The 17,884-nt window shown below is 64.2% G+C and overlaps 3 protein-coding genes across 7 annotated transcripts; all 3 read right to left on the bottom strand.

Annotated features, from left to right (window-relative positions):
- Window positions 1-3,073: 3,073 nt before the first annotated feature.
- SRXN1 (sulfiredoxin 1) lies at window positions 3,074-5,686 on the bottom strand. Its single transcript, XM_051803424.1, has 4 exons — window positions 5,639-5,686; window positions 4,947-4,950; window positions 4,368-4,756; window positions 3,074-4,188 (listed from the first exon to the last, which is right to left on the bottom strand). Exons 1-4 carry the CDS (start codon window positions 5,684-5,686, stop codon window positions 3,985-3,987), a joined length of 645 nt encoding a protein of 214 aa, XP_051659384.1. The 3' UTR covers window positions 3,074-3,984.
- Window positions 5,687-6,090: 404 nt separating this feature from the next.
- SCRT2 (scratch family transcriptional repressor 2) lies at window positions 6,091-11,805 on the bottom strand. Its single transcript, XM_051802976.1, has 2 exons — window positions 10,948-11,805; window positions 6,091-8,831 (listed from the first exon to the last, which is right to left on the bottom strand). The coding sequence occupies exons 1-2, from the start codon at window positions 11,069-11,071 to the stop codon at window positions 8,125-8,127; spliced, it is 831 nt and encodes a 276-aa protein (XP_051658936.1). The 5' UTR covers window positions 11,072-11,805; the 3' UTR covers window positions 6,091-8,124.
- Window positions 11,806-14,734: 2,929 nt separating this feature from the next.
- Window positions 14,735-17,825, bottom strand: SLC52A3 (solute carrier family 52 member 3). 5 transcript variants are annotated; one of them, XM_051802940.1, is made up of 4 exons: window positions 17,690-17,825; window positions 15,710-16,780; window positions 15,342-15,465; window positions 14,735-15,219 (listed from the first exon to the last, which is right to left on the bottom strand). In XM_051802940.1, exons 2-4 carry the CDS (start codon window positions 16,735-16,737, stop codon window positions 14,989-14,991), a joined length of 1,383 nt encoding a protein of 460 aa, XP_051658900.1. In that variant the 5' UTR covers window positions 16,738-16,780; window positions 17,690-17,825; the 3' UTR covers window positions 14,735-14,988. The 5 variants fall into 5 exon arrangements, with proteins under 5 accessions (XP_051658900.1, XP_051658902.1, XP_051658904.1 ...); XM_051802942.1 differs by having other exon boundaries at window positions 15,710-16,775; window positions 17,690-17,818; XM_051802944.1 differs by lacking the exon at window positions 17,690-17,825 and adding an exon at window positions 17,380-17,402 and having other exon boundaries at window positions 15,710-16,775.
- Between the last annotated feature and the right edge of the window lie 59 nt (window positions 17,826-17,884).

The raw sequence follows: 17,884 nt of genomic DNA, 5'->3' as shown, positions 1-17,884 counted from the left end.
GTCCAGCTGCCCGCGAATGCTGCATGGAGGATGCATAGCAGCAGCCGTGTTTTCCTGTGCTGCCTGGCAGGCATGTGGTACAGGATGTGCATCCCCATGCCTGGACCCCCTTGGCCCCCCCAGCACTGCAGCCTCGGCTCTGACTCAGCCAGGCAGCACAAGGCTCAGCCGAGGCTGCGGAATCACAAACCTTCCGCCGGCTTGAGCGGGTGCCAGGACACGGCGGGGTTTGGCATTGCAGCGCTCCTGGCTGATCCAGCCAAACAAGCTGACCCCCGGGCAGAGGGTAGCATTGGGCAGTGGGTCAGGCATGCACAGGATCCTGTGTGGGACATATGCCATGGATGGGGCATGGACTGAGCATGGGGTTGCAACCCTGACCCCAGTCCAACCAGGCCCTCCCAAGCTGGGGGGCATCAAGGGGTTGGGGTGCTGGGCACCCCAAGGGCTGGGTCCTGCCTCCACTGCCAGAAAAATGCCCCCTGCCCCCACTCCAGGGAGTGTTTATCTTTGAGGTGATACTTAAGTGTAAGAAAATAAACAGGGAGCAGATGGGCCAGGGGCCAGGGCTGCCCCCAGCCCTGTGGGGCCACTCTGGGCCTGCTGGGAAAACACCACGACCAGCGAGGCAAATGGATTCCAGACCTGCGGCACTGATGGAACATGTGGCCACCAGGACATCGGGCCTGACCCTGCTGAGCCCCAGTGAAGAAGTTCTAGACTGACTGGTCCAACCCCACCCCACCCCACCCCACCCCATCCCATCCCACCATATCACATCTATCCCATCCCACTCCACCCTGTCCAGTCATATCCCATCCTACCACATCGCATGCCATCCATCCCATCACATCCCTCCCCATCCCACCCCATCCCACCCCATCCCACTGAGTCCCCTAAGGGCACTGCATGGCCCCACTTGCCTGTAGCCCCTGACCAGTCCCTGGTGCTGGGGGATGTCCAGGACTGGCTCCTCTGCCTGTGGCTCCCCAATTTTGGGGTTCTCAGACCAGTGAGGCCATGGGCTCAGGAGCTGCCCCATCCCTCTTGGGCACACGCATCCTCTGAGTCCAGGTGCCTCCCACCCCACGTTGAGCCCAGCAGGGCTGGGGTGTCATTCCAGGGGAGCCTATCCCTGCTCCCTAACACTGGGAGACCAGGGTTGGTAAACCTGGGAACCCCTGGAGCCCCCCGGGGTGGGGAGGAGCAGTCAGAGTCTCATGGGGACCGGGCCTTGTGAAACCTTTGGAGGAGCAGGAGTGTTTTCCTATTTTCCAGTATCAGGGCTGTGTCAGGGTGACCCGGTGGGTTCCCAGGCAGTGTGGGAAGCACCAAGCCCCCTCCACCCCCAGGCTGTACCTGTGGGTCAGGGCTGCCGGTCTGGAAAGCATTACACGCCTGTCGTGCGGGGAAGTCTGTCCCAGTTCCGGAGCCGGGACCCCCCCACCCGTCCTGGGCTGGGGGGAGCCCACAAAGCGCCTTTGTTCCTGCCCTGGAACGAATGGATTGGAAGCAGCCGGATCGGCTGTCAGCCGGCGACACCGGAGACCCCGCGGGTCAGGCAGAGGGAAGGGGGACAGGTGGAGGATGGACGGATGGAGGCAATGCAGGGATCGCAGGCTCTGGCAAACCCCACTCCCATGTCAGCCAGGGGGTTGTGGCACCATCAGCTCCTGCTGTGGACCAGCTCCCGCTGCCCACACCGTGCCAGCACCGGGGATGCACCAGTCAGGCCTGGAGATGCTCACACAGCACCTTGGACACAGTGTCTGGTCCTGGTTCCAGCGAGCCCTCGGAGCAGTGTCACAGGGCATCCTGGTGCTGGCACGGACCCCGTCACCGTTTGCAGGGGGTGGGAAGCTGGAAGACCAGATCCTGCAGTGGGTCTCCCAGGTGGAAGAAGCCCCCATGGGGTGCAAGGAGAGGACTTGCAGCATCTGTGCATCCTTGGTTCATTTCCACTTGTGGAGTCCCAGCTCTGCTGAGCTGTCTTTCATCTGAGGGAAGAGGGGCACAAACTGTGGGAGAGGGATGAGCAGAGTCCACGTGAGATGCCCAGCACTGGGGGCACACAGGACCTGGGCAAATGCCAATCCCTGCCATTGGACACCCATTTGGGGCACCTTGGAGATGTCCACGCTGCCACAGGAGCTGCAGCAGGAGCTGCTGCCTCCTCCCCTCACCCCCCGCTCTCTAACAAGAGGAAACTTTTTAGCACGCCACAATTCTTCGGAGAAATTTATGGCCCATCGGGGAGCCTCGGGCCAGGGTTGCTCTCTGTGAGTGCTTGCAGGGCTTCCTCCCGGCGCACAGCCACTTTGATGTGGCACATGCAGCTCTGCCGCACCGGAGTCTCCCCCCGTCCCTTCCCTTGTCCAGCACCCCCAGCCCACCCTGCTCTTCCTCCCCAGTGGATCCTGCGGAAACGCAGAGGCAGCGGTGAAGCGTGCCCTGTCCAGTGCCAGCACTGCCAGCTCCTGCCATGCACACTACGCTGCAGAGCTGCTGCCTGGGGGCCATGCCCTCCATCCAAACCCTCTCCCAGCCCGTTTCTGCCCCGGGAGGACAGGATCTGTCCAGGAAGGAGTGTGACTGAGGAGGCAGAAGTGTCTGGCTGCAGTTCCTGTCCCAGTCCTGCTGCTGACTCATGGTGTGGTGGGTGAGTCAGTAGCCTTTCCCCTCCCTGGACAGAGGCTCCCGACTCGGAGGGATGCTGAGATGCCCAGGGGATGCTTGGGGTGGTTTTTCCAGCCTGTACATGGGGTGACGACGTGGTTCTTGCGGACATGACACCATCCCAGCACGGCGGGACCACATGTGCTCCCACCGCCAGGCCAGAGCTGACCCTGAATTTAGCTGCATGGCTGGGCTGTCTGGCAGAGCACTGTCCCTGCACAGCATTCCTCCTCTTGCAGAATATCCATCCCCTTGCAGAGCATCTGTCTCTGTTCTGTGTGCCCACAGCCACTGCTCTTGCTGGTGCCAGGCCATCATGCTGTACCATGCTGTGCCGTGCTCCGTCACTGTGTCCCTGCTCCCAATCCCATCACACCCCAGCACCAGGCCCAGGAGCTGTGGGGCTTTGATCACCTTTATTCCAGGTGCAGCAGCAGATGTCCCCACCCCAGCATTTTGGAGGTGTCCCCAGGGACAGGGGGACGATGAGATGTGTCCAGGGTTGGAGCAGACGTTTTGGGGGCAGGCACAGCCCAGGGTCCTCCCGATCCGGGCATAGGGTGTGCCCAGAGTCGCCGTGAGAGGGCTGGGGACTGGCCTTGCCCGGTTCAGCAGTGCCTCCTCCCAGTACCTCTGTGTCTTGATTCGGCTGTGCCCTGCTTTGCTTCTATGCCTTCCCGGTCCGTCTGTATCCCTTCCTGGTACATCTGTGCCTCGGACGGGCTGCGACCTGTCCCAGTTCCAGTGTGCCCTGCTTCAGTTCGTCCCGGTTGAGTCGTGCCCCGGTTAAGCCCCTCCTGTCCCTGTTCAGCCATTCCCGGTTGAGCCATGCCCCGGTTCCGCCCGTTCCATCACCGTTCAGCTATTCCCGGTTGAGCCGTGCCCCGGTTCAGCCCACCCCAACCAGTTCACCCCGTCCTGGTTCATCCCGTCCCGTCCTGGTTCATCCCGTCCCGTCCCGTCCCGGTCCCCGCAGTCTCCCGTGGTGGCGGAGCGCGGCACAATATCGCCACCTGCCGGCCCCGCCCCGCCCCGGACACCTCCCGGTACCGGCGAGACCCTGACCCCATCCCGGCTGGAGAGACTCCAGGTACTCCCCTCAGGGTTGGAGCACCCTGACTCTATCCCGGCTGAAGGAACCCCGAGGACCCGCGCCCCAAGGTGGGAGGACACTGACCCCATCCCTGTTGGAGGGATCCCGGGAACCCCCTCAGGGCTGGGAGACCCCGACCCCATCTTCACCAGGGGCTCCCGGGTAGGAACCAACGGCAACAGCGGGGGCTGCGGGTGCATCCTCGGGATGCTGGGCTAGCGCAGGTGGGGCGTGGAGGAGCCCAGGTAGGTTCGGAGGTCGCTGAGGGTAGAGGGGATGATCTTGGCAGGGATGGTCTCCCGCTGGAGTGCCTGGTGGGCTGCGAAGCGGTGGCAGCCCCCGAAGGAGTAGAAGTAGTCACCGCCCTCGCTGCCTTTGACCCAGAGCACGTCGATGGGGGGCACTCGCTCGGGATCTTCCTGGGAAGGGAGAGAGACATCCAAGAGTAACACACTCCAGCACCCCCAACCCACCTCGACACCCCCCGACCTGCCTGTGCTGGGGCTTGGGTGCTGCGAGCTTCCCCTGCAGTGCCCCCCGGGTGGCACGGGTAGGTGTGGGAAGGGCTGCCCGGGCACTCCGGGGGGGCTGCACTCACCTGTAGGGTCTCCACCAGGCTCTGCACTTTCCCTGGATCCAGCTCCGGCGGGATGGGCCGGATGAGGACGCTCATGGGCACGTTGTGTACGGTCGAGATGTGCTGTGTGTGAATGCTCCGATCATCGGGCTCGGCCATGGCTGCTGCTGTCAGCCGCCCTTGGCCTTCCTCCTTCCTGCCCAGCCGAGCCCTCTGCTCTGCCCCGAGCAGTGCAGCGCCCAGCCGGGCCGCTCTACTTCCTCCTGGCCCAGCCATCGTCATCGTCACCGCCCCCGCCCCGCTGTTTTGCAGAGTCACAGTGAAGGAGCAGGACGGGCTGCCGGGACGGGTGCCAGAGCCAGCTGGCCCTCTGCCTGCTCCTGCGAGCCTGCAGTCAGGGCTGCCCTCACCTCCTCATCCCCATGGGACACTCCTCGGCACGTGGCAGCTGAGCTCCCTACCAGCTGTGCTGGGGGGCCCTGTCTTGCTTCCCCCCACCGAAAGCTGCCCGGGGGTCTCTTCTCCCACCTGGCCATGCTGGCACACTAAGGATCATTCTGCAGCATCTCCTCTGGGAGCTGGGATGTGCCCCCCACCTACCTGACTGTACCAGGAACACACCCCCACCCCAGAGCCCCCTTCCAGCTACGCTGATGCCTGTGGGGTCCTCGGTGAGGAAGAGGAGGCATGACACAGCCCCAGAGCTGAGCAGCAATGCTGGGATTCTCCACAGCTGGGGCAGACACCTCGGCATTCCAGCCCTGAATCTTTCTAGGTCATTTCTTCAGACCAGTGTCCTAAACGGAGAGAGGCTCCCAGGAAGAACTGGGTCCCCCACCCCATCAGCTGCTGCAACCGGGGCATCCTGGATCCACAGTGGGGTTGTGATGCTGGCAGATGGCTGCTCCTGGTGCCCTCACCCTGGCTCCTAGGGGACATGGAGGGTCCCCAACCCTGGAGCTGACTCGGAAACATGCTAGTGATGGTCAGAGATGGGTTTGTGAGGCTCCGGGATTAGTATTTTGCAGGGTGAATCTGCTGATGACTTTGCAGGTGAATGGTTGCACAGATGTCACTGGGAGTGCAGGACTCAGCGAGGGCACTGCTGACAAGCTGGACACCAAAAAAAATTTGCCCTCCCCCTTTGGCACTCACATGCGGGGAAGGCTGAGGGGAGAGAGGAGAGGGAGCCCCTGGGAGCAGGGTCTCTGCTGGATTGTTCCCACCATCCCTGACCACATCCCATGGGAGTGGATGCCAGCACGGCAGCAGCTGAAATAAAATCTGCTCACCGAATCCTCCCCATCCAGCGAGGTGGAGCCCCAGGGGTGTGTGAGCATCGTCGGCCCCCCCCAGGCTGCACACCGGGCTCTGCGCCTGCTGCCGGGATTTCACACACCGCTTTACTTCCAGGTCAGTGCTCTGCCGTGCTCACAGCCCCCGGCGCCCTCACGAGCAGGATGGCATCATAACACCCCCCCTTGTCACGGCAGGGGGCTGTCTGGCTGCTGCCCACTGGCTGCAGGGCTGGCACGGCCACACGGGCAGCATGGGATGCTCCGGGTGCCTCAGCCACCTGCTCCCAGCAGGCTGCCAGGACATCGCCCCTCACTTTGGGGCAGTTCTCTCCACGATGCTCCAGCCCAGGACTGGGTGTGGGCACGGGGCACCGTGGGGATGGGCATGCTGGCAGCTCGCGTGCCACCACCCGCCACCGGCGGCACAAATCCCCTGAGACACGTGGTTAGTGGCAGAAATCCCTTTTATATCCCTGAATTGCGTTACAAGTAATACTGCGGGCGGCCGGATCTCAGTAGACTTGTCGTACTGGGGCTGGCGAGTACAAAACCTGGCAGAAAAAATCTATCATGCACGGAAAATTATTGCTGTAGTATCTGCTATTTACAGGAGAGAGGGGCAGCGGCGCGGTGCTCCGAGCTTGCCGGCCGCGGGACGCCGTGCTCCGTGGAACGGCGCCGGCATGGTGGGGAAAGCCCGGTGGGTGCCTGCGTGGCCGGGGTGATGCTCGTCCCCTGCGTGGGGTGCGGATGCACGACCACGGTGCCACGGCAGCAAGGAGCATGACAGGGACATCCCCACTGAGCCCGTGACCAACGCGGGCACCGAGGCGGCGAGAGGAAGACAGTGCAGGGAGGAAGACGGTGCAGGAAGACGGTGTGGGGGTGCACGAGTGCAGCCCCGTGACGTGCCGGGCTGAGCCCCAAGGTGTCGAGGACTGGCACAGGGCGATGGGGCTGTGGCAGCTCGCGGCCCGAGGTAGGAGGCGGAGGCGTGGGTTGGGCCCCGCTCCGGGATGCCGTGCACGGCGCTCGCTCCGGGGCCGGTGAGGGGATGCTCCACCAGGAGGTTGCATAGAGTGGCTGGTTTGTCCCCACCGGGCTGGCACGGGGCACGGAGCAAAGCAGGAGCCTGCGGCAGTAAGGAAGACGAAGGAGAAGGGCTTTGCCTTTGGGGGAGGCTTGCAGGGCGTGGAGCCCAGGCTGCTGGGCCAGCTCGTGCCCTCCCCGGGCCCCGCCGCACTGTCCACTCTCGGGGTCCTGTCCTCATCTGTGCCACCGCTGTGCTTGTCCTGGGCACGGCAGCTCTGCTGCAGCTCTGCCACCTCCTGCAAGCCAGCGCTGGCCCGGCCCGGCCAGTCTTGGCAAATAAATAGTGAAAAGCATAAGTTATAAATAATATAAATAAGAACATTTAAATAGACTCACCCAAACTTTACGGCTACTCTCACCCCCTCCTCCTGAGCGCAGGCGGGGGGGTGATGGCGAGGAGCTGGGAGTTGGCTGGAGAAGGGGCTGCGGAAGGGTTAGGGCTACATGGGGGGGCAGTTGGGGTTTGGGTGCTGCCTGCCCCAGGGCTGGGTCTCCAGCCCAGCTGCCAGCCCAGCCTATCGCACGGAAAGGGGGGCTGCACCTGTCTGGGGCAGGTATTTCCCAGCCCATCACCGTGGCGGAGGCCAGTTGTGCCTGGCCAAGCCAGGAGCTGGGGTCCAATGGAGGACATGTCCCATGGATCTCTGCTGGGAGTCCCTTGCTCTTCCCCTAACTCTGGGCCTGTGGAGCCACAGTGCCAGGGTGAACACAGTGCCAGAGGGCAGGGGGGCAGCAGGGTGCCCTGGGTGGTGGGCTGCAGGGACCCCAGCCTCCAAGGAGGACTGGTAGCCCTGCCTTCCATCAGCCTCAGCAGCCGTCAGTCCTGCTGAGCCGGCAGTAGCATCTGCCCATGGTCCCATCAGGGTTAGGGTCAAGGGGAGGGTATGCTCCTGGTGGGGAGCAGAAAAGTGTCTTTTCTCCCCCGGGATCCCCCGGAGTGAGAAGCAGCAGCTCTAAATAAATAATAGTAATAAATTAAATAAATAAAGGTGAAAATCACAAGCTGGGGGAGGAAATCTATCCTGGATCTGGAAGAGGCCCCCAGGTGAGTCCCCTGCAGAGAAACCTGCCTGGCTGCAGGGGGAGCTCGGGGACCCATAGGCTTGGAGCTGGGTCCCATTGTGGGGTACCCCCTTCCCAGGGAGCAGTAGGGTATCCTTCTCCCAGGTGGGGAGTGAGTCTGCAGGGATGTGTCCTCCAGCCTCAGCACAGCTTCAAACTGGCTGGCTGCAGCTGCAGGAGTGCTGGCGTGGGGACTGGGACCAGGATGGGATGGGGATGGGGACGGGGTGGGATGTGGATGGGAATGGGGACAGGCACGGGATGAGATGGGGATGGGGACTGGATACAGGGATGAAGATGGGGATGCGCCACAGGGGGCTGGGGGCCTAGTTCCCTATTGCACAGCTGTGTTCGGAGCCCTTGAAGCAGGCGGACTCGTAGTGCTTGTTGAGGTACGACTTGAGGGCGAAGGTCTTCTCGCACTGCTTGCACTTGTAGTGCTTGAAGGCGGAGTGGGTCTGCATGTGGGCGCGCAGGTTGGAGCGGTCGGCGAAGGCCTTCCCGCAGTGGGAGCAGCCAAAGGGCTTCTCCCCGGTGTGGGATCGCATGTGGCCCTGCAGCAGCCAGGGCCGGCTGAAGGCTTTGCCGCACACGTCGCACTTGTGCTTGAGGTTGTGGGTGAGGACGTGCATGGCCAGGGCGGGCATGGAGACGTAGGCCTTCCCGCAGGTGGGGCATTTCCTCGCCATCTTGCTGTCCAGGCTGCGGTGGGTCTGCTTGTGCCGGCTGAGGTTGGAGGAGGTGGCGTAGGTCTTGCCGCACTCGGGGCAGGAGTGGCGGTGGCTGCCTCGGCGCTGGCTCTCGCTGCGCCGGCGCGACCGCCCGTCCGTGATGAAGAAGGCATCCATGGAGTAGCTGTCTGTCACCGCTGCCTCCCCGTTGAAGTAGCGGGCGGAGAAGCTGGACTGGGGGCTCTCGGGGTCGCTGTACTCCTCGTGGCCGGGTGCATAGGCTGGGTCCGGCGGTGGTGGTGGCAGACCTTGCTTCTTGTCTGTGTCGTAGCCAGCTGGTGCCAGGCAGTGCTGGAGGTACCCTGTGGGAACAGCACAGCAAGGTCACCACCCCTCTGGGCCAGCCTCACCAGGGACAGGGGAAAGACATGATCCGAAATTGCCTGTTGGAGGTGCAGAACTGGGGTTGTCCCTCCCCCACTGGTCCTGGTCCCCACTGAGTCACTTGAGCACTGGAACTGCCTCGTCCTGCCCTGGCTCCTGTCTGCATCTGTTGGCAGGATGGGTCCCATCCCGTAGCGGTGGAAATCGGGAATGGGGCCATGGAACGTCCAGATGTGCCTGCCCCGGCTGTGGGCAGACCCTGGGGGCCATTAGCCACCAGACAGCTGTCAGTGCCGGGAGCCTCATTGTTCACCGTGGCTGTGCCAGTAATGAGCTCTGCTCCGTGGGCAACCACAGTGAGGGGGACCAGGCCACTTTCCCCAGTAAAGGGGTTGGGAAAGCCATACACATCTCTGCTGTCCGTGCAGGGTCTATTCTCCAGAGATGGGGCAGTATCAGGAAGGCAGCACCGGGGATCCTGCACTCCCACCAAGGAGGGGGACCTACAGCCCCCCAGGTGGGGAGTAGGGCTCGGGTACCACTCCACCGGCATCACCCCCATGTGACATTGGTGCTGCTCATGACCCCACTTCACACGTGGGACTCCCAATCTGTGGCAGAGAGGGCGCCTCACTGGCATCCTGGTCCCTCCATCCTGTCACATGAAGGTCACCGCAGGAGCAGCAGTGCAGTCCCCTTCCCACTGGGCCAGCAACTCTGGTGGACACACTGGCACTCCAGGACCACCAAACTGGTCCCAGCAGTCCCCTGTCTTGTGCACACTGGTCCTTGCAAGCTGCTTGGTAACAGAGGGGCTGTCAGGGGCCTGGGGTCGGTGCACAGCTGGGCTCACCAGTGCATGCTGTGGGGCAGGGTGAACAGCCGTGGCAAAGCATCCCCTAAACCCAGATCCCCGGCCAGCGCCCACAGGGTACCCTGCCTGGGGCAAGAAACCACTGCCGTTTGTCCCGTGGCTGCCGGGGATGCCTGTGGTGGGGAGGGGGCTGCGTGGTGGGGGCAGAGCCGGGCCCCCCCGTCCCCCGCGCCGTGCTGACAGCGCGGGCTGTGCAGAAAGCGCTCTGCTCAGCAATTTCTCACGTTGCCTCCGTGCATGCAGCAAGGTTATTTCCAGGAGAGCAGCGTCGGCAGCTTCTGCCCAGCTGCAGCACATCCCTCCCCCACCGGCTCCTGGCTCCTGAGGAGGGGGGAACAGAGGACCCCCTGGCCAGACGGGTCTAAAACCCCGGCCCCGGGTAGGGAAAACCCATCAAGGGCTGGAGAGCACTACAAAAGGGGGGACAGGCACCGCAACGGCTGGTTAATGTTGGCTTGTGCATGGCTGGATCAGGCCCATTCCCGCATGCAGATCCGTCTCCTGGCCCCCGAGCATCCAGGACTCCCCAGCCTAAGGAATGGAGCCCCCTGACCTCCCGTGGTCCCCTCTTCTAGGACAGGTCTCTGGGCCGCCCCGTCGGGGGGCTCTGCCGAGCCTGGGGGACTCCGAGCCCACCCCAGATTCCCTCCGCAGGATGGGGCTCTAAGGACCCCGGCCACCCCTAGCCCAGCCCTTCGCACCTCTCCCAGCGCTGCGGCGGGGGTGTCCCCCTCTTCTCCCCCGCCTGCTCCCCGTGCCCCGGGGGGACGCCGGCCCCCACCGCGTTCCCAGGGGGGCTCGGGGCACCGCTGCGAACAATGAAACCCGCCGGCACGGCGAGGCTGCCGCCCCCGCCGCCCCTCGCCGCCCCCGCAACCCGGCTGCTTCGTGCACCCCCAAACTTGTCATGGGAAGGAGCCCGTCTCGGTGCTCCCCGGGCGGAAGGGGGGCTCGGGGCTGCCCACGGGGCTGACGCTGTCACGCAGGGGATGTTTCCCCAAAGGACCAACTTCGACAGCGCCCGGTGGCCCCAGAGCGGGGGATAAGACGACGAGGGATGACACCCCCCACCCCGCACCCCCTGCTCGCCGCGGGACACAACGCGGGGACCCCCGGCCCGTCCTGCCCCGCGTCCCCCTGTGTCTCCTCCCCGGTGCCCCGCCGGGCGCACAGACAATAGCGGCGGGGGGGCCCCTCTGGACCCCCGGCCCCGCACTCACCATCGCCGGCGGCGGGGCCAGGCAGCGTGTAGGGGGGCTCCAGGGGGGCGTAGGGGGGCGCGGGGGCCCCGGCGGCCGGGAACGCCTCCGCCTTCAGCTTCTTCACCAGGAAGGAGCGGGGCATGGCGGGGCCGGGCAGCGCTGGACACCTCCGGTACCGGCACCGCCACCGGCCCCGGCCCCCGCCCCGGCCCCGGCCCCCCCCTCCCCGGCCCCGGCGCTCGGCCCCGGCGGTGCGCACGGAGAGGCGCGGGGAGGCGAGTGCGAGGGGCGGGGAGGCGGCAGGGCGGCGAGGAGGAGGAGGAGGAGGAGAAGGAGGAGGAAGAGAAGGAGGAGGGGAGGACGGGGGGGGAGGAGGGGGAGGAAGGCAAGCGGTCGTGGGGGGAGGGGGCCGCTTCGCCCGGCCGCACCCGGAGCCCCCCCGGAGCCCCCCGAGCCGCCGGCAGTGCGGGGCGCCCCGGGCATCACGGCAGTGTGGGGTCCCCGGTCCCTCCCCCGTATTTCTCCCCCCACCCTGGCCACGGACAATGGGGACACGGGGGGACCGGGGGGTGGGACGTGCCGCTGCCTCCCACCGCCTTTGTCTCCCTGCCGCCAGCCCCCAGGGCCAGGGAAGGACGGGGCTGCGGGGTGAGAGTCCTCATCCCGATGCCTGTCCCTATCCCTGTCCCGTCCCTTGTCTTCTCTTTTCTCCATCCCTGTCCTCCGTCCCTGTCCCTGCTTCTTGACCCTTTCTCTTTTCTCTGTCCTTGCTCCCTGTTCCTATCCCTGTTCCCTGTTACCATTCCCATCTTCCCTGTTCTCATCTCTGTCCCCAGTCCCTTTCCACTGACCCCTTTCCCTTGTCCTTTTCCCTGTCTCTTGTTCTCCGTCCTCATATCAAAAACCTAAATTACGAGCGCGTACAAATCCCTGTTCCCTCTTCCCTGTCCCACCTCTGTCCTGTCCTCATCCCTGCTCGCTGTTCCCATCCCTCTTTTCCTGTCCCTTTTCCCACCCATGTCCCCGTCTCCATCCCAGTCCCAGGGAAGCACTGTGACCTTCGCAGCCATAACAATAGCCGGGATCGTGGCAGTGCATTGTTCCCCGCGGGAGCCCCCACTCCCACTTCCCCCCTTCCCCTCGCCCCCGCAGGCAGCCGGTGGTCCGGCGCTGCCTCTCTCTGGAGTTGTGCTCTCTGAGGGCCAGTGGGTGACACGGGGACCTGGCTGGCAGCGGGCTCTGCTCTCCCCGAGCCCTGTGCAATGTGTTGTAGCACTTAATAAGGATGGTCCCCCAGCTGTCAGTGCAGGCAGAGCGCTGGCATGGCTGGAGCGGGGCAGCCCTGGGCACCCTCAGCCTCGGGAGGCAGCAGCCCCTTTGGTCAGGGATGTGGCATCAGGTCTAGAGGCCAAAAGCAGCACCTCTGCAGCTGGCACTGTGGGCCTGACTACTCACAGCCGTGTCTGCTCCTTCAGTCGTGCCCAGAGACATGGCTGGAGCCAGCCCTGCGTTGCATCGGGCAGTGCCCCTGCTCACTGCTTTGTGTGGTACCCCACAGCCCAGGGCATCCCACAGCATCCCACAGCCTGGAGCATCCCACAGCGCTCAGCATCTCACAGCATTTGATACCCCACAGAATCCCACAGCATCTGATATCCCATAGCATCCCACAGCATCTCACAGCATCCCACAGCTCAGTGCATCCCATAGCTCACAGTATCCCATCCCACAGTATCCCATATCCAGAGTATTGCACACTCCACAAGATCCTAGGCTTGCTCCCCATATGGTCTGGGGTCTTTCCACCCTACTCCCAGGGCTGTGGGTCCCGGGGCTGTGGGTCCCAGGGCTGGTCCCCACACGGGCTGGGGTCTCTCCACTCGCTCCCGCAGCGCTTGGTCGGGGCTCGCTGGCAGCACCATGAGCCCCATCTGTCCCTGCAGCGCTGCCCTGACGTCAGGGCTCTGCCAAGTTCAAGGTCACCGCTCCCAGAGGGCTGCGGCCCGGGGGGACATGGCCTGCTGGGCTGCTCCCGGCGTCCCACACACAGACACACACACACACACCGGGCTCTCGGCCTCTGTTCCCTGATTTATTTATCCGTGCGTGTGTTGGTTCTCTCCTGGAAGGCACGTTTGCAGAACGGACAATTACTTACGCCCTAGTTGGGCCTGCCTGAATGCTGCCCGCTGCCTGCCTGCTGCCCACTGCCTGCTGCCTGCCCACTGCCTGCTGCCTGCCCACTGCTTGCCCGCTGCCTGCTGCCTGCCCGCCCGCCCGCTGCCCTGGGATTTTGTCTCTCTCCAGGCTGCGGTGTAATAAGGGAGGTAATTAAGTGTAAAAGGCAGGAGGAGGGAGTGCTGGGAGGGGGGAGCAGCCCCGGCTCCTTTTGGAGGCAGGGGACTGCGATAATGTATGGTAATAACCGCAGCCAGCCCTGCCGAGCTGATAGCGCTGACGGCAGTGCCTGGGCCCCCCCAAACCTGCCCCCGCCGCCGTGGGGAGGGGGGGCAGCGCCAGAAGAAAGGCTCAGCCTTCCTCCGACGGGTTTGTGCCTTCCCGAGCAGCTGTATGGAAATAATTCCCATCGGAGGCAATTGTTTCCCCAGCAAGAGGGAGGGGTCTGTGGGGGTACGGTGGGCGAAGGGTTTTGGGGGCTCCCCAGGGGAGGAGCATCCTTTTGGGGAGCAGGAGGAGGGGGGTGAGGACTCTGCTTTGGCTCCCAGTCTCCCCACAAGGGACACATCCCATTCCCAGGATGAGATAACCTGCCCTGTTGTGCCCCCACGTCTCCCACCGGTCCTCAGCCCCCTGCCCCCCGTGGATCCTGGATGTGTGGGGCTGTGGGGTAAGCTGGGAGCTGCTGGGGAATGCCCAGTGGTGCTGGGGGTCAGGGCCCGCTGCCCTCACTCCTGCCCTCTCTGCTGCCTCAGCTGCAGGACCCCCACCAGTGCCAGCTTGGGAGGCTGCTGGCCATTAGGTATTCCAAGTGCATCCTTCCCGGAGGCGGCCGGGCCGCAGCCGGAGCCCCGAAGTGGCTCCAATCCGTGGTCTGGTGCTGCCGCCAGCACGGGGAGCAGATGCCAGACAAAGGGCTGGGGACAAAGGCCCGGCTGCCTCGTGCCCCAGGGAAGGGGCGCAGGCGCGTGCGAGGCACGGGCGCTGTCCCATCCCGGAGCTGCCGCTGCCCCCTGACCCCCCGTGCCTGCCATACCCTGGTGCTCACCTGGCTCCTGACCTGGCCAGCACAGTCAGGGCACAGCTGGGTACCAGGTGGCCCAGCCCTGGCATTGGTGGTGTGACACCCCCGCCGATGGGCATTGTGCCCACGCTGCTCCAGTGCGGGGCTCTGCCGTGGCCCCTCTCCAGCTCTGCACCCCCAGCACTGCCCTTCTTGGGTTGCAGCGGGGCGAGATGGGGTGCAGCGAGGCACAGGGCTGCAGGGAGGGTGCAAAAAGCACAGACAGGGCCACAGCAGAGGATGGCAAATGTCAAGCACGTGCCCCCAGTCCCACCGTGCCTCAGTTTCCCCAGCTGCTATTGGGACCTTCATGAATGCGCCATGTCCCCCCGCCATCCCCCTCCCCATGACTGCCTTTGTCCCCGCTCCCCCCAGCTGGCTGCAAACCCCCTGTCTGGGGGCAGCTGCCACAGCACAGGGCCGGGAACGCTGCCGGAGCTGCTGGGTGCAGCTGGGGCTGTGCCCACCCGTGGAGTCCAGGGGGGCTTTAGGGCACGATGCCAAACAGTGACAGACCCCCCAGGGGAAGGGATGGGACATGGCCCCAGCTGAGAGGTACCCAGGCGGGGGGCACTGGCACAGGCAGCTCCCTCAGCATGGGGGGCAGCAGGGAGGCAGAGGGCTGAGCAAACACTTTCTATTGTTTTCATGTGATGGGGACACTCTGTACCCAGGCTGGGGACAAAGCCCCGGAGCTGCTGCTGCCTGGGGACCTGGCAGAATCTGGTGGGGAGACATGCCTGCAGCCATCCCAGTCCCAGCGCTGCTTCCCAGCCACCCAGCCTCGCTGGTTTTGGGAGTTTGTGCTGGCAGGAGGATCAGCCCTGGGGTGCCCGTCCCACTGGGCACTGCAGGCTGCAGTAGTCAGCGGATTTGAAGAGGCTGTAGATGTTGACGAGGGGGAACATGAGCAGTGCCCCGAGGAGGGAGCCCAGCTGCTCCAGCATCCCGTACCACACCAGCGCACTGCGGCTGTGGCTCCGCAGGATCACCCCGGCCATCACCTTCATGTAGGTGAGCGTCCCAGTGAACAGCACCCAGGAGAGGACCTGGCAGCACAGGGGGGAGAGAGATCAGCAGGGCTGGGGGAGGTTCTCAACTGTGGGGCTGGGGGAGAGATCCAGGGGTGGCCTCAGAGATCTCCCCAGGTGGGAGGGACCCCGTGACTTACAATGATGGCATCGCCCCACTGGGACTGCTGGAGGAGTGGACAGGGACTCATCACCGCCATGGCCATGTTGTAGGCACCAAAGCCTGTCCCTGCCATGGTGAGGAAGCCCATCAGGAGCAGGGACCTGCAAGGGACATGTGAGTGACACTGGGGAACACCACCAGCCCATCCCTGGATAGTGGCAAAGACAGCTCCTTGCTGGCTTCATCCTCCATTCCTGGGGTGTCTGTGCTGCCAGGGCATGGGTGCCCCACAGACCCTCTCCCACTCAGTGCCTTCTTTGCAAGCCCCTGCAAAGCAGGGGCCGTTCTTAAGGCAGAATCCCCCGGGGTGCACCCTGCTGCATCTCCCTGCACCCCACTACCTACCTGCTGGGCAGGAACGCGGCCACGACGCAGGCGAGGGGGTTGGCCATGGAGCTGAGTGTGGCTGTCAGGTGGTAGGTGGTGTGGCCATAGGGCAGGCAGGAGTAGGACTGCACTGACGGCAGGACCCCATTTGTCAGGGCGCTCACCCAGGTGACGAGGAGGTAGATGAAGGCGAGCTTAGTCAGGGAATAGGAGACCTTCTCTGGCAGGATGTCCCCTTGTCCCTTGGGATCCTTTGAGCATGAGCAGCCTCTGCTCAGTTGCGAGTCAGCTGCCTCGTCAAGGATCTGGTCAAATGAGTTCAGCACAATGTTGGTGGGAAAGAGCTGCTGCTGGGAGAGCTCCCACACCTTGGGCTGCCGGCTGAGGAAGAAGAAGGCCAGCAAGCAGATCAGCATCATTGCAGTCATGAGCAGGAAGAAGACAAGGGTGGAGAACTTGGGTAGGAGGTACTGAGTCTCCAGCCGGGAGATGGTGCTCTCCACAGTCTCATTGCCAGTGGTGATGTTGACCTCGTAGCTGACGTTGGCGCAGCTGGAGATGCCAGAGCCCTGTCCCAGGGCGATGAGAGCAGGGATCAGCCCACTGAGCCCTTCGCCTATGAAGAAGGTGGTTGTGTACTGGGGCTGCAGCTGCATCATGAAGGGCAGGAAGGTGACGGAGGAGGTGCAGTCCACCAAGGACAGGAAGAAGGTGAGGATCAGGAAGGCGATGCTGTGGGACTTCCCAGCGATGACGGAAGTGTGGTTCCAGAGGAAAGAGAGGAGCAAGCAGGCTATGACACCCACAGACACGACCATGTAGATAACAGCCACCTCCTTCAGCAAGCCAGGTCGAAAGCGGTTCATGAGGGTGACGAAGAGTGGTCCCACGTTGGCCATCTGGATGATGATGGTGATGTAGGAGGGTAGGTCCCACTGCTCCGGCAGCACCGTCACCAGCAGAGGCACCTCCACCCACAGCCCATTGATGGCCACCCAGGAGCCTGTGCCAAAGGCACAGGCGAGGAGGTGGGTGAGCAGTGCCATGGCTCAGGGCTGGGTCCCTGGGCCCAGGGGCAACGCTGCTGTGCTGCGAGGAGAGACTTCGATGAGTGTTGGGGTGAGATCTGACCCCACCAAGCCCCAACCCTGTCCTCCTGTGACCGCTGCCTACGTGGGCAGGCAGGCAGAACAGCTTCCCTCCCACATGCCATGGGGGTACGGAATCCACAGCCCAGCCCAATCCGCCTTTGCCCTCTGCAAGCCCTGTGGACCCCTCTGCTCCCTTCAAGTGATGACACTGTGCCCTCCTGCCCTGGGTGTGGAATCTGCTGGGCTCCACCTGGTCTCATCCCGGAGGGCTAGGGCTTGGCAGCAGCAGGTGCGGTACCCAGGAGGGCATTGAACTTGCCCAAGCTCACGTTGCAGCACGACATAGCCTTGAAGGGTTCAGCACAGCCCATCGGGGCTCAGCACAGCCTGGTGCAGGGTAAAGAGGGCTCTCACCTGGACGCTGAGTGGCCTGGGCAGCTGCTCTGCTGGGAATGGAGGTCTTGTACCTCCCACTGCATGGGCAGGGCAGGACGACGCAGCGCCCTCCCAGCCTGGTCCCTGAGATCCCGGCAGGCTCGGGTGGCCGCGGGATAAAGGCCCCAGCAGCCCAACCTGCAGCCCAGCCTCTGCTCGTACCTCCCAGCTGAGTCAGCTGGGATCCGGACACATCCCCTGCCCGCTCCCATCCCGCTCCTGGGAAGGACTCTCACGTCCCGTGCCCCCACGTTCCATGCCCCCGCAGTCCCGCAGAGCCGTCTCCAGCCCTCTCCCGTGGCGCTGAGCCCGCCAGAGGAAAACACACGTCTCACGGGGCTGAGCCTGGTGGGAGCGACAACCCACCCATGGCCCCGGCCCCGCGGGGAGGCATCGGGGTGGGAGCGGGAGCCAGGAAGGAAGTGGGGTCCGGTCTGACCGGTCCCTCGGTAAACTCCCAAGGGTAACTCACTGCGCTTTGGGAAACCGGCAGCACCACGCGGGCAGGAGCCAGTCCTGGCTGCCGGAGCAGTGACGTGAGGCGGCGCGTCACCACCTCCGGATGCGGACGGGTGATAGCCTGGCCCTGCTCTGCTCCTCGTCCTGGTCCCAGCTGGCAGAGTCTCCAGCTCAGGGGGGTGATTATTCTTGGCGGTGTCCTGGACTT

Source organism: Manacus candei, unplaced genomic scaffold, assembly GCF_025592945.1.
Source record: "Manacus candei isolate 608988 ecotype Guabito, Panama unplaced genomic scaffold, ASM2559294v1 h1tg000057l, whole genome shotgun sequence".
Lineage (NCBI taxonomy): Eukaryota > Metazoa > Chordata > Aves > Passeriformes > Pipridae > Manacus > Manacus candei.
The sequence above is the reverse complement of the archived record's forward strand: the minus strand, read 5'-3'. Positions and strand labels throughout refer to the sequence as shown.